This window comes from Schistocerca gregaria, chromosome X (assembly GCF_023897955.1).
Source record: "Schistocerca gregaria isolate iqSchGreg1 chromosome X, iqSchGreg1.2, whole genome shotgun sequence".
In the NCBI taxonomy this organism is placed as follows: Eukaryota; Metazoa; Arthropoda; class Insecta; order Orthoptera; family Acrididae; genus Schistocerca; species Schistocerca gregaria.
The window spans coordinates 148,509,098-148,525,686 of NC_064931.1; the positions used below are offsets into that span (position 1 = coordinate 148,509,098).

The 16,589-nt window shown below is 39.3% G+C and overlaps 1 protein-coding gene across 2 annotated transcripts in view; it reads right to left on the bottom strand.

The window, feature by feature from the left end:
• LOC126298637 (uncharacterized) overlaps positions 1 to 16,589 on the bottom strand; it is a 247,974-nt gene that overhangs the window by 12,915 nt on the left and 218,470 nt on the right. For both annotated transcript variants that reach the window (XM_049990048.1, XM_049990047.1), the window contains exon 17: positions 8,810 to 8,946. In XM_049990048.1, the coding sequence (XP_049846005.1) occupies positions 8,810 to 8,946 (137 nt within the window). The remainder of the gene's footprint in view (positions 1 to 8,809; positions 8,947 to 16,589) is intronic.

The following is a 16,589-nucleotide window of genomic DNA, read 5'->3' on the forward strand; positions in this document are numbered from 1 at the left end:
AGCATCATCAGCAAACAGCCGCACATTGCTATCCACCCTATCCAAAAAATCATTTATGTAGATAGAAGACAACAGCGGACCTACCACACTTCCCTGGGGCACTCCAGATGATACCCTCACCTCTGATGAACACTCACCATCGAGGACAACGTACTGGGTTCTATTACTTAAGAAGTCTTCGAGCCACTCACATATTTGGGTACCAATCCCATGTGCTCGTACCTTAGTTAGGAGTCTGCAGTGGGGTGCCGAGTCAAACCCTTTCCGGAAGTCAAGGAATATGGCATCTGTCTGATACCCTTCATCCATGGTTCGCAAGATATCATGTGAAAAAAGGGCAAGTTGCGTTTCGCAGGAGTGATGCTTTCTAAAGCCGTGCTGATGCATGGACAGCAACTTCTCTGTCTCAAGGAAATTCATTATATTCGAACTGGGAATATGCTCGAGAATCCTGCAACAAACCGATGTTAAGGATATTGGTCTGTAATTTTGAGGATCTGTTCTTTGACTCTTCTTATATACAGGCGTCACCTGCGCTTTTTTCCAATCACTCGGGACTTTACATTGGGCAAGAGATTTGCGATAAATGCAAGCTAAGTAAGGAGCCAATGCAGTAGAGTACTCTCTGTAAAACCAAATTGGAATCCCATCAGGACCAGGCGATTTATTAATTTTCAACCCATTCAGCTGCTTCACAACCCCATGGATGTCTATCACTATGTCCTCCATACGGGAACCTGTACGAGACTCAAACTGCAGTATGTTTGTACGATCGTCCTGCGTGAAAGATTTCTCAAATGCTAAATTTAAAAATTCAGCTTTCATTTTGCTGTCTTCCGTTGCCAGGCCAAACTGATCAGTGAGTGACTGGATGGAAGCCTTCGACCTGCTTACCGATTTTACGGAAGACAAGAATTTCCTTGGGTTTTCAGCAACATCTTTTGCTAAGGTATGATGATGGTAGTGGCTGTATACTTCGCGCATTGCTCTTTTTACAACAGCACGAATCTCTACTAACTTTTGCCTGTCCTCATTCTCCCGATCTTTCTTGTACCGCGAGTGCAACTATCTTTGCTTCCTGAGCATTCTCCGAATTGCGCTGTTAAACCACGGTGGGTCTTTTCTGTCCGTAACCCACGTTTTTGGCACATACTTCTCCAATGTATGATTGACAATGTGTTTAAAATTTGCCCATAACTCTTCCACGTCCATCATACTGGAAGTAAATGAAGTTGATTCATTTACTAAGTGGGATGCTAACAACTGCTTATCTGCTCTTTCTAGTAAGAATACTCTCCTAGCCTTCTTGACAGACTTTTTAACTTTCATTACCATAGTTGTAACGACAACATCATGATCACTAATCCCTGTCTCAACACTGACACCGTCGATGAGGTCTGGTCAGTTCGTGGCTACCAGATCTAAAATATTTCCATTACACGTTGGCTGTCGATTTAGCTGCTCAAGACAGTTTTCGGATAATGTGTTCAAAAGTAATTCACACGATGGCTTGTCTGTACAACCTGTAATGAATCCATAGACATCCCAGTCAATACTAGGTACGTTTGTAGTCGCCTCCGACTAATATAGCATGATCCGGGTACTTCTGCAGTACAGTGTAGACTCCCTTTGAATGATTCTATAACTGTCACAGTGGAATCTGGTGGCTGGTAATAACACCCAACTATTAACTTTATTTCTCCTAGCCCTGTTAAATGTGTCCAGATAACTTCACAATCACACTCTACTTCAACCTCAGTAGACACAATATTTTTGTCAACTGCAATGAAGACACCACCTCCTACAGTGTCTAATCTGTCTTTCCGATACACGTTCCAACCCTCACTAAATATTTCAGAACTTCCTATCTCAGGGTTCAGCCAGGTCTCAGTCCCGAGAATAATTTGTGCGCCACACGCTTGTCATACACCTCATTGTACTGTGGGTGTGATGAGAGAGGCCAGCATAGGCAAATCCTAAAGAGTTTCCCTATGCCGCTACTGCCAAAGATGACAGCATTGTCTTATAACAGTGCCAGCAGTGCAAGAGTTACATTAGACAGAACTGTGTAGCAAAGTTTACAGTCCCTTGTAGAATGAGAGAAGAGACTATTGTCCTGTACTGTATCAACTGATATGTTAGTGCTCAGTGGCAATGGCAAATATACACACACAGTCCTGTGGCCACAGATTGTTTCAAAGTTAAATATTACATCTTGTTCAAGTTACAGCATTAAGTATGTTTGTAATTCAAAAAGTTACATTAAGATGCATATTCATAACATGTCTTTGAACCAATGATCTCATAACAATAACAACAATAATAAATATGAACATCACATCAGCACCATTTCACTATTAAGTTATTCAGCTTTTAATGCAAATATTTTAGGTTATACAAATTGTGAGTGCCACATTTACATGGCAGTTTGGTCACACTGCATACAACTTGGCCTCACCTTTCACGTTTCGTAACAACAACATATATCACAACTGAAACAAATTTTCAGTATTATTAAGTTATTTTTGGCACACTGAAGACATAATATAATTTTTATCTGGTATAAACCATTGGCACATGGACAGATGCAGCCAATTTCACAGAATGTTGTATTCAGGTTACCACGTAATCGTGACTTATTTAGTTTCCTAATCGACAAAAGGTCTTCCACACAAATATGTTGATCAGAACATTGTAGCAGTTTTGCAACCTCATTATGGAGACATGAAAACTTTACCTGAAGAAATCAACATAGACATCCTGGACGATTTTAACGTAAAAGGATTTGTCATTAAAACAGGTCAATCAGTTATACCTGTACATTCACAGGGACACTTTCAACTGAAACAGCAAACAGTCTTGAAAACAGCTCAAGAACAAATGGAAATTTGGCAGTGTCCTCAAAATATTTAGGAAACTATCCTTGCCATTCTTTCAAGCCGCAGTGAATTCTTCAAACCTCACATTTTCTTCAGTGGCAGTGGACTTATGGAACTGGGCTGGGTTTGTCCGAATGTGTCCCTCCTATAACACAATTTTCTTTTTAACTGCAGCCCCATCAAATCAGAAAGAAGTGTCCACTTAAAATGCAAGGCCTGCAATCCATTCCAGACATTCTACTTTTTGTTCCTGCACTCCTTTTTCCTTCACAAATTGGACAATAGTGGGTTTTAAGTCCAGAAATAAGTCCAGCATGTCCCCTGACTTAACCTACATACTTTGCAGTAATATATAAATTTTCATGCTGTCCATTCAATGCCATCAACAACTGTTGCAACTGATAAAGGAATAATATGCGCAACTTCAGAAATTTTGCTATTCATGCTGCCAATTTTTTCACATGCTGCATGCCTGCAAATTTAGCACAAAGTGCTTCTTGATGTACAGAACAAGGAATCCTGTCTGTCAATCATCGTAAATTTTTGTTCTTTCATTGCCACCTAAATCTTTAAATTCTTTCTGCATGGTACTGTAATGTTGTCTCATAGCAAATTTGTAGTGTCCATTGCTTATGTGACTGCATAAGATACACTGGGCATTCTCACCACTCTCTTCTGTCAGTCCCATTCAGTTTTAAAGGTTGTGATGATAGCTCACTAGACTGTCTCTGTTTGTGCAAACTGCCACTGGACCTATGACGGTCCTTCATACCGTGAACAAATAGCAGAAGGTAAACAGAGCTGAAGAGAGTTGTAACAAACAAAAAATGCCACACTGCAATACTCAATGAAGTGCCATGCTGTTGTGGGTACTTCCACAAAAGGACATAGCAAAGCTGAGACAGGCCAGGTCTTCGCCCGCACACAGCCCACACACTCCGTCTGTGTGAAGTTCAGCATGTCACGGCTGCCTCTGTTGTACACTTCCCACTCAACAGACATGTATTTCATTTTAATTTCTTTGGCATTTTCTTTCTAGTTTTGCAACAGAGAAACACCACCATTATCACATGTGCCACTGTATGACCATCACATATGCTGCAATACATTTTAGATTTCCATCACACCACTTTTCACACATTTAGACATAATTATGTCAAACATTCAGATAAACACAAGATGTAATGAATTCCATAATGAACCAACCAGCACACGACACACCACCAGTGACATAACATCTACACATCAATTTGCAGTCACCTTATTTCCTTAAGGCTTGTTATTTCAATCCTCTATGCTACCGGGTATACGCCCTCACACATTCATATATATGCAGGTGGAGTAAATCTTTGTTTGAGCAGTTTGTGTATGAGCCAATACAACCTTCAATAATTGTGATACAAATTACCAGTTTAATTTTATCTTGGTGGAATTCTTGACAAGTTCTTAGTAGAATTTGAACTGAACCCGCACGGCACTTAGCAGTTATTTACTGAATATGCTTTGAACAAAAAACACAGAGAACATACGGCATGCCCATTTATATGGTGATTAGCAGAAATAGCAGAACATCTGTTTACATTGTCAGATATCAACCAGAATATTGGGTTGAACAACTTTCTGATTTGATAATTATGGTCCTATTGGTAACGGAGTACTCTCCCCTTCTAGTATGTGAGTTTATTCAGCCAACCAGTAATGGCAGTAGCAACAATCTGGAAGCAAAATGATACACTATCATTCACCTGTAGCTATATAAGATATTGTGCCTTAAAATCATGAATGGTTTGATATTGTTCCCACTACTCAAATATGGATAATTAAACCATTTGTGTCATCTGATGAGGTTTGTAATCATGTAAAACTTGGAGGTAAGTCCCTCCACAATGGAACTGGCTAGGTGGCAATAGAAAAGGTGGATCTGGCGGTTGAACTGCAAGACTCCTGTGTGGCATGAGTTAGTTGGTGGCTAGCAGGCAAAGAGTGAATCCAGCATTAGGAAGAGAATTTTCGGAGCTTGTTACACAGGAAGAGCCATGGATAATTTTGCCACATTTTTTTTTAATCTTGCAGGAGATTGACACTGCAACCACCTTCATCTCAAATTATCGGTTGATTACTGTATAACTGCATGAACCAGTTATGTGGTTTTGTTTTCAATACCAATTTTGTGTTCTGTAAATTTTGTGCTGAGCCACACTATGTTATCCTTAGTCGTTTGCCTAGACAGAGTCCTACCCCAAGAGTTATGATAAATCTGAGTATACTAACTTGCTGAAATCAAAAGTAATAATATTCTCTAACAAAAGTTAATAAACTTTGTGGAGTTGTAAAGTCCATAATCATTTAGTGAGCATAAGTTTCGAATCACATCACACAGTTTTCATAAATGGAGAGTTAAATTTTTTATCAAAGTAGATAAGACTTTACGTATTCAGCTCACAGATTTTTCTTACTGAAACAATAGTGTTTACAATTTTATGTATTATGTAGTTGATAGTGTTTCCCATATTGTGTTGTCAATAAATTTTGCAATCAAGAATAAACAACTGGCTACAAATATTCAAGCTATATTAGAGTAAGGTATCACATCTTCCATCTCAGCTAAACAGATAAGGAAGTTAATATTCCTTGATAATGCAAATAATAATCAGTAAAAAAGATACACTTACTTTATAGCTATTTCAATAGCAATAATATTCTATAATGAAACCGACAAAAGAATATCTTGTCCAAGTCAGTATTTCTCCATTGTTGGTAACGATTTACCTATAATTATCATTAGCTTCCCAATGTAATGTACAGACAGTAAGTGTTATTAAGAGCCGGTTGTAGCCTAAACACTTTAATTCTCCTCCTATGTATTTCAAGTCAAATCATTGGTACATTAACTGCTAAATTTTGCTACTGTCTTATATCTTAACAGCAAAACAGACGTTCAGAATCCAGCAAAATCAACCCCAATAGCTAATTTTATTTATGAAACATACTATTACTGGGTACAACTTTGCCTAATTAGGCTGGCAACCATTTCCTTTTGTAATTACAGTTTACCTGAGTACTAACAAAACCTTGGTTCGATTCCTCTTTGTCTTGCTACTAATTCCCTTCAATAGGAATCTTTAGGGAAATAAAATTAGTCGAATATCTTTCCATTATGCACGATCATGGTCAAAGAAATACCTTTTCTCAGGAATAAAATTAATGGTATATTATTAATTTAACAGTAGCCGGTAGTGTTATAGTTACAACTCTAGGATGGTCCGTATGTGTGGAACCAATCTTCGAAAACAAAAGCAGGTGGATAAATGGAAATTTAATGCAAGGAAGTATGAGATGGAAGAGGGAAAAAATCTATGACGACACGTTACCAACCTCGTAACCATTTTTGGAAACCACCATCCTGGATGCAACTCGATTTTCAAATAGAAAGAGATTACACAGGGGAAATAATGATGTCTTTCATTTGAGAATAATTTTATTCCTTCTCAAGTGATGTTGCAGTTTGTACAGAACAAGGCAAATGCTGGTGACAACACATAAAGGCTACAGGATGTGTTCACCACATTGTCCAGAATGTTGTAAGGCTGTTGTTATTTGCTTCATCCATTTCTCATGAATTTTATACAATGGATGTATGAGAATGCAAATGCAAGCATCAACAATCCACTTTTTGGGGTGCATAAGGTTCTTAAATTGTCACCGCATACACAATTACCATCATGTGTCCCAACATACAGAAATATTATGGACTTAAAATACAGGGGACATGGCAGTCACTTCACAAGACCCCTATGACCTATCCATCTCCAGAGAAACTATACATCCAAGTATGCCTAGATACCTAGCTGAAAGTTAGTTGGAAATGTTATGTTTTCAGTCAGCAGTTGTCTAACAACTGCAGCTTTTAGTGTACACTGGATGAGGAAGAGCCCAACAATTCAAGATCATATTCCACACCAAATCATCACTGTTGTGGGGCCAACTACCTTCAATGAATCCATCAAGTGAGGGTTGATATCTGATCAGCATCTGTGACTCTGTTTACTTACCTCTCTATTCACAGAGATATTAGCTTCATCTATAAACAATAAGTCAACGAGGAAACAAAAGTTTCCTCCAGTTTGCACCAAGCAAGGTGGTTAGCACACTGAATTCACAACTAGAAGGATGACAGTTCAAATCTGCATCTGAAAATCCTGATTTCGGTTTTCCATGATTTCCCTTAAACACTCCAATCAAATGCCAGGATGGTTCCTTCAAAAGGACACGGCCTATTTCCTTTGCCGTCCTTGAAACATTCTAAGTTTGTGCTCTGCGTGTAATGACCTCATTGCAGATAGGATGTTAATTCCTAATCTTCCTTCCTTCCTTCTTTCTAGCTTGCATATCACCCACTCTGCAAGCTGAGCCCAAATGTCTAAATAATTCTCAGTGAGTGGTAACATTTTCAGTTTGTAAGGGCGAAATTCATGCATGGCAAGAATTCTAATTAAGCTGACCCCAGTTTCCTCAAGATATGCCAGTACAGAAGTCAATTTTGCATAATCTGCTGTCATTTTCGATTGCCAGCTAACAGTTTGCCTCTGACAGACCTGTTTCACAAAATTCTGTAGAAAGTTTCACCACTGCACTGTGGGTAATGGGTGGTCTGTCTGAATTGCGTTGAGTAAAATCCTCTACAATAACATGGGTGCTCCTTTCTCCTGATACAAGAATATTTCAATGCATTCATCAGTTTTCAAGTCAGTTGAAGAAAGAAATGTCAGTCATAACTCATGAATGAATAAAGTTATGTTCAAATAAAATGGCACCCTCTATTTTACGTTTCAAAATTGTGAGTTGCATCCAAGATGGCAGCTTCCAAAATGGATGACTTGTTATAATATAGCCTCACCGGTTTTCCACCTCTCATATCTCATACTATTTGGCTTTAAGTTTCTGTTTATCCATCAGATTTTGTTTAAGGAGTGTGGCAAGTCGCCCAGTGTGGTGTCGACTGAAATAAGACTTTCACTTGGCAGCTGAACTTCCCTGGATGGGGATTCCTGGCCAATGACACCATATGCTCATTTCATTTTAAAATACCATCAAGGTAGCCTGCTACCCTCTGTAATAAAAAAAAAAAACTGAGTTAATAGCTCATTGATGAAATTGAACGAGCGTGATGGGACAACTGCCCCAAACAAACAGAATGAACAATACCAAACAAAAATGAGATTAAAAAAAAAGTTGGTAGAGCACTTGCTTAGAAAAAGGCAAAGGTCTTAGTTTCAAGTCCCAGAGCTACACACAGTTTTAATCTGCTATAATATTTCATATCAGTGCACACTCCGCTACAGAGTGAATATTTCAATCTGAAAATCATCTGAAATAGCTTCTTCTGAACAACTCCTTCTATTCTATAATTGAATTTTTAAATGAAAACCACTACTTTACCTTTAAGCATAGTAACATTTGTTGTGTCAAAGACTAACATGTTTCTTTTCATTAATTTTATGTCATTGTGCTTCTGTAATGGCTAGCATGTACTCACACACACACAAAATTTTTGTATATATGTGTATCTGTAATGGCTAACATGTACCATACACATCAAAAAAATTGTGTAAATATATGTAGCCTGTAAACTGATTCATTCCACATTTTTTGCATAGAAAGTGTTCAAATGATCCATGAAACACTGAACTGGGGAAAAATGGATTGTGCTCTGCTGTTACCAGCTGATGTTACATTTTAGTTAATTTACTAATCTAGATTCAGATAAATGTTAGTGTGGTTTTTAATGCAATGTTGTATACAACAAAATCAATCCTCATTCTGAATATTTGTATGTGTTATGGCGCTAACATTGTAACACATTTTATTTCTTGTGTTTTCTTATTAAATTATGTTTATCTACATAATTAACTGTAATGCTATCTACTTACCTAACAGGTGCAAGAAAACAGAAGCTGCTGTTGATTTAGCAGTGGACAGTGGACATAAGTCATCAAATGAGTATGCTTCATCAGACAACCCTACAATTAAACATAATCTCTCCAAAAGATCAGACACTTCTTCCTGTCTGAGAGAAATAAACACAAATCATTGTATACTATGTTCCTCAATTTTGAAGCAAGATCAAAACACACACTTTATGTGAGGAAGTCTCATGTACAAATTATGATTTACACACAGGCATAGATACATGAAAGAATAGGAAAATTATGGTAACTCACACACACACACACACACACACACACACCTACATTGTACAGGCACAATGTAGGTGTGTGTGTGTGTTCTCTTGCTCATTATAGGCTTTTTCTAAAAGCTCACGTTTTTTACATTATTTTTTGTGTGCTTGTTGATGTCTCAAACCTTTATTATTTGTGAATGGTCTCCTTTACTCCTAAAATATTTAAGAAAGGAAAATTCTTGTTTTTGAACAGGCACCTCATTACTGAATAAAACATCTGGCATGACAAAATTCGTACATAACAAATGGATACGCCATCTGGCTTCAGAGTAAATGGCATAATGGAAGATATTTACACAACTCAAATAAACTGCTTAAAAAGTTTTGTGCTGCCTTAATGACTTACAAAGTCTATAATTTCTTGACCAGAATCCTCTTTCTTGACAGGAAATGACAACACAAAACCACCAAATGTAAAGAAAGTAAAAGTAAACTTGTATTCGCAAGTCTATTTCAGTATAAAGAACTGTGTCTCCAATTGTGAACAGGACAATAAGGCTTGTGTAAACTGTTCACTCTGTCTACATGACTTGAAGAATCAAATCAAGCACGAGTCATGTTTAAGTTTGAACTACGCACTGATTTCACTGCATTAATCATTTGAGCCTTGTTATTAGTGATCCGCAGTAGTAATTAACTGTTCACGATTTTGAGGGTAATGTCTTGCAATTACAAATCAGACTGAGTATGTTAGAGTGGAGTGGAAACCTAGGGAAGCTTGAGAAAAAATTTTCATTATTATTGGAAAATACGGGTTACTCTCATAGTGTGGGGCGTGAGGCTGTTGGTGGTGGTGTAGTGGATCATTTTTCTAAATTACTGACTCCTCTTTTAACATTGTTCCAGGGTGCTGAAAACATTTCCATCAACAGTAGGATAAGTTTTTTGTGGTTCTCAATAATCTTGGTAAAATAGGTGGCCATGTTTAAGGTTACTTGGGTATAAATAATTTTTTAGTTCTTGTATCCGTTGTGTTGGGGACCCATAACTGAGATGACAAGTGTTGTTTTGACTGAACATAGCTCCTTATGCACGTTGTGTGAGAGAATTTTAAGAGAAAGGTTGTTAGCTTGGATCAAGGGTATGCTGACTAATCAAAAGAAACTTCCCCATGGGAAAAATATATTAAAAACAAAGGTTTCAAGACTTACCAAGTGGGAAAGTGCCGGTAGACAGGCACAATAAAATAACACACAAACACACACACACAAAATTTCGAGCTTTCGCAACTGGCGGCTGTTTTGTCAGGAAAGAGGGAAGGAAAAGGAAAGATGAAAGGATGTGGGTTTTAAGGGAGAGGGTAAGGAGTCATTCCAATCCCGGGAGCGGAAAGACTTACCTTAGGGGGAAAAAAGGATAGGTATATACTCGCGTGCACGCACACACACACACACACACACACACACACACACACACACACACACACACAAGCAGACATATTTAAAGGCAAAGAGTCTGCTTGTGTCTGTGTATGTATGGATGGATATGTGTGTGTGTGTGTGTGTGTGTGTGTGTGTGTGTGTGTGTGTGTGTGCGCGCGCGCGAGTATATACCTGCCCTTTTTACCCCCTAAGGTAAGTCTTTCCGCTCCCGGGATTGGAATGACTCCTTACCCTCTCCCTCAAAACCCACATCCCTTCGTCTTTCCCTCTCCTTCCCTCTTTCCTGAAGAAGCAACCGTTGGTTGCGAAAGCTAGAACTTTGTATGTATGTTTGTGTTTGTTTTTGTGTCTATCGACCTGCTAGCGCTTTTGTTTGGTAAGTCACATCATCTTTGATTTTAGATATATTTTTCCCATGTGGAATGTTTCCCTCTATATATATATTGATGAATTAACTGAAGGAGTGACTAGTGAAGATGCTCTACCAAGGAATGTTTGCTTGGGAAAGCAGAGTTTGTATTGTGGCTTGCTGGAACATTTTGCTCATCAGTGTCACACTGAGCAGAAGAAGCCAATAAGCAACTGAGGCTGTAATAGGGTAGGGTGTTACTCTTCTAATGTCTTACCCAGAGGTTGCAATAAGCTTATCTTCCTGTGAGCCTCTCTTAAGAATGAACCAACCTGTGCTTTGGAGGCAGTAGTTTCCTGATTAAATTATGATTGGTAATTAAGGCACTGATCTATGTGTAAATATTTTGACTTGTGATCCATTACTCAGGCTTGCAGGACATTCAATGGTCAGCCATTATGCTCAGTTGGTTTATTAAGTGTTTATTGTAAAACTGGTGATTTCTCTTGGCCTCTGAATCTCATTGTAGTCACAGGCCTGAACACTAATCTTCTGCTAGGCTGTGATTTTGTTCAGAATAAAGGTTTACTCTTGGATTACATGACAGGCAATTTCATTTTAAATTCCACCTGCTGCAAAAATTTATGTTGTGTGAGTGCTGAAACTTACCGGGTGCCAAGTATGGAGGGTTTACATCACCCATTCATCAACCGCTGAGGTTTCACGCTTGACTTTGTATTTTGCAAGAACTTCCTGATGTTTTAACAGGCATTTTAAGAGTGACCAATAAGATAAAGTACCACATTAATCTTTCTGATCAGATCCCCATACCGCAGCCACCTTACAGATTATCTCCTCTCAAGATGTGAATCCTATATCAACTTGTGAAGAATACATTGGACAATGGATTGAGTCGGCCATCCACTTTGCCATACATCTCTCCCATCTTCCTGGTCACTAAGGGGAATGTGTCAGGTTATAGGGCAGCTGAGGACTATCCGTCAGACTATAGGGCAGTTGAGGACTGTGATGCTTTAAAGCACGAGGTCACTTTGCAGTCAGTCCCCCTGCCCCATTTAGACCATGTTTTACCTGATTTGTGGGAGCACAGTATTTTACTCCGCTTGATTTAAATCAGGCATATTATTAGATCCTGCTTGCAGAACGTGCGAAGACGGTGACAGCTTTTTTGACTGACTGGAATTTGTATGAATTTAACAGAATTACATTTGGGTTATCCCCCACAGCCACTGTTTTTTCCATTTTTCCAAGCTCCTAGATTCTATAACTATCTTGCTAATGTGGTCATCTATAGTAAGTCATTCTCTGAACACTTTGAACACCAGCAGCAACTCCTGACGAGGTTACGTGAGGCTAGACTCACTGTCAAGCCCTTTAAATTCTATTTGGCTTGCAGTGAAATTTCTTTCTTAGTTCACCTAGTTTCTGCTGTTGGCATTAAGATTGATTACTCACACACCTGCATCATCCATAGTTTCCGACCACCCAAGACCGAGAAGGGCATAGCCCATTTTGTTGGTATGAGCAACTATAGGAAATTTGTTCCCACATGTGTGGAATTTGCTGTTCCCTTGAACTGGCTGCTTCCAATGCCTTGAAGTAAGCATTTGGTAACAGCCCTGTCATGGTGGTTCTTGACTTTGAGTGATTATTTATTATTCAGACTGATCCTTCAAACTAGGGTGCTGCAGCCGTGCACCAACAGCGCAGGAGCAGGATGGCGATAATTGCCTAGTTGCCCAGTCACATACGCACCAAGGTCCTGTCTCCAGCTAAGGCTAGGTATTCAATCTATGAGTTGGCTCTTGCTGTACTTTTTGCCTTAGACAAATTTAAATTCTATTTGTAACACAAGGAGTTTACATTCGAAATGAATAATCAGGCTCCTAGTTCGGTCTTTGCAGGTCCAGGTAAGATAACCCATTAGTCACTGCGAATCTCGGCTTTCCACTCTTCGGTCAGAAAATGTAGTCGCCGATGCCCTTAGTCAGATGTTTGACAAGGAGAGGGAAGAGCCCATTACCTCTAAAGATTTAGGGGACGTATGTGGTTTATTTGCAGTGTTACCTGAGATACCCTTCCTGTTTGGCAATTTAGGAGAACAAGAGCAAGACTCTGATTTAGGGCTGGTTAAGCAGAATGTGACAGCAGGAGTTGTAGGGCTGCACTACAAGTTAGAGAAGGGATTCCTTTGTTACTGTATATGGCAGGAAGGAAGGTTAAAAATCTGTCTTATCTGCCACTTGGTTCCAGTGATGTTCAAGTAATACCATGTGTCTGTAGTACAAGGACACCTGGGAGTCTACAAAACCGTCCATAAGATCAAAGAGGCTATTCCAAGGCCATCATTACATAAGGATGTCCAGAGGTTGGTGGGCAAGTGCCAGTCTTGTAATTGCAATATCACCAAATCCAATCCTAACAGTTATAGGGGGGTTTCTTTAGTCCACCTTGCCAAACATCGTATGGACTGGCTGTGCATTGATTATAATGGACCATTTTCTCACACACAGTGGGGCCATGACTATATTTTTTTAGCTTTGAAAGCCTTTTCATGTTTTATTTGGTTAATGCCCAGCGATGGTTAATTGCAGGCAACAGCATCCAGTATTTGACAATAATTGTTTCTCTGTTGGACCTCCAAGGTACTAGTTTGTGACAATGCTCAGGAGTTTGGGTTAAGGGAGTTTTGCAAATTTTATTTTTAACACAGCATAACTGATACCACTACCACACCATATTACCCACAGCCATACTTTGCTGGGAGGGTTAACCGTATCTTAAAAGCCACACTGATTATCTCCCATGCCATCAGCCAGACCAAGTGGAATGGGTTCTTGCCTTGGTTCAACTTAGCGTTCAACATTGCTAATCATGAAGTGCATGAGACAACTCCAGCTGTCCTAATGTTTTCTTATCCCTTAAATTCACTACTGTCCAATTTCTGGTCAATCAATTATTTACTGCCAGCATAGATAACTCCAGAAGTTATTCAGAACAATTGGAGAAGGGCCAAGTTGGATACAGAGTATCCCTCCAGTGGCAAGTTTGAGGCGTAATAGCCCTTATGGGGACTGCACCTTCTTCCATACACAATAGCATTATAATCCCTTCAGTGGTTTTCACTCTACAGCCTCAGGTTCATTTCCTTTTGCATGACCCCAAAATTTACTAGCGACAAAAGATACCAGGTATGAGTGGAACGATGAATAATTTTTAATGTGTATAAATTAATGATGGTGTGGATATAAAGTTCTAGGGGACTGATGACCACAGCAGTTAAGTCCGATAGTGCTCACAGCCATTTGAGCCATTTGATCCTTATGTAAACAGTTATTCAGCATACCATTGATTGCTTTAAGTTGTTGGATGTCCTCCTGAGGAATATTGTCCCAAATTCTGTCCAATCAGCATGTTAGAGCATCGAGATCCCAAACAGTTGAGAGGGCCCTGCCCATAATACTAGGAACGTTCTCAATTGGGGAGAGACCCTGCGTCCTTGCCAGCCAAGGTAGGGTTTAGATTTAACAAGCACGAAGACTATCAGTACAAACTGTCACCATGTGCAGGTGGGCATTATATTGCACAAATGCAAGTCCAGAATGACTTGCTACGAAGGACAACAAAACAGGGCACAGAATATCGCCAATGTAACACTGTGCTTTAAGGGTGCCGCAGATGACAACCAAAGGGATCCTTCTATGAAAAGCAATGGCAACCTGCATTGCCCCTGCATATTTGTCCACCACATTCCAAGTGTTGCCCCGCCCCTTCTTTACTTCAGGAGGTTGTCTGTCAACAGAAGATTCACTGGGGTGTTCACCACCAAGCCTCCTGTGGCTGTCACAGTGTGTGGGGGTGCATACCACATTTATAAATGGAATGCAACTCACAATAAACACCGCTGCAGTTGCAGGTACCTATTTGCATTTGCACGGTCTCGTATCTACATACACCACACCTGTACTCCTCCACTGATGATTACTTAGGTCACTGCTCAGCACCTCAACAATGAGTTATACTCCAGGCTGACTGCCAACCACCCTAGAGTCTACACTTCAAACCACAATGCCTGCCACTGACTCTACCCATCAGACAGCACCATATCACATCTTCACTGAAATCATCATCTGTCAGCTGCTCCTGTGCCTGGACATGTGCCTTGATGGGCTATAAACTCACAACCTTGCCAGTGCCACTGATCATCCACAGTACCTTCTAGCTCATCACCACTTCACATCCAAAATACTGACACTTAAGAAAAATTGCTTACACATTCATAATCAATGTCACCAAATTAAGCAATAAACACCAAAAAAAATTTGTTATGTAATGTAATGTGTCAACAGTAAGAGAAGAAGAAATTAAAAATGTCAAGTCAGAAATTCAGGAATAAATGGTTTAAATGGCTCTAATGACTATGGGACTTAACATCTGAGGTCATCAGTCCCTTAGACTTAGAACTATTTACACCTAACAAACCTAAGGATATCACACACATCCATGCCCGAGGCAGAATTCGAACCTGCAAATGTAGTGGCCACCCGGTTCCGGACTGAAGCGCCTAAAGCCACTCAGCCACAGCGGCTGGCAATTCAGGAATAGATCAATGATTTTGGGTAATTTGCCCACCTCTTATAGGGAGGAACTGACAGAAGTTTTACATATGCAAAGGTATTTTCATGTATATCTGGACTGATGAAAGGATGTGAGTATCTAGTTGAGTTGTATAGAAGAGATTTTGCAGATATTTATTGGTACATGTTATCACAGCAATTTGTAAATGACAAGTAGTTATAGTCAACTGGGAGCTGGAGGAGAGAAGCTGAAAGTTCACTGCATTCTTGCACAACGGATGTTGTCACAACTTCAAACGGGTGCCATTTGGTCTAAACGTTTCATCAGCAACATTCTTTTGAACTTTGGATGAGATACTATTGCAGGGTGTAATAGTATATCATGTATGATGTATTGATTGCATCTACTTTTTGGGAAGAGCACACAGATACATGGATAAAGGTCTGACTACATTTAAATCAGCTAGTGTCACTCACAGTCTGTAAAAATATGAATTTATAAGGAAGAATATAGTATTTTTAGGACATGTCCTCTCACCAGCAGAAACTGACCCAAATGCAAAGGAATTAGAAGCAATTTTAAAACCTCTCATTGTTCACTTCCTAAAAACTACTAGAGAATGCAAATATATCATTATCTCCTTGGAGAGGAGAAAGTCAGCATCATCGTTTAATATAGCACACCAAACGGTTATGTTATATACTGTAATTCATGGCACTTTGCCAGAAAAGCATCAAAGAGAAGTTATAGGCAGAAGATATATAAAATTTGCTTCTCTGTGGTTGCTACAGCTGCTAAGTTGAAGACTATTGTTGTTCGAGTAGTTACAGAAGCTAAGAAATGATTTTAGATCATAAATAACACATGGAGTACTGGCTGGTACTATTAGGGCATAACCTAAATAATGGGTATTTGCAAGAGGAAAATGCAGTTACTTCCCAAGAATGATAGCGTACTAAGTCCAAGTTGCACAATCAAATGCTAACAGACCTAAACACTGCACTAAAAAGAGCTGAGAAAGTCCACATCCAGGTAATGTCTAACAGCTTCTCTGTCTGCTTCGCCAAATTTTCATATCTTTCACAGAGGACTTTGCTTATTCTCAAGTCAAAAGTTTATATTAATCATCACATTTTCAC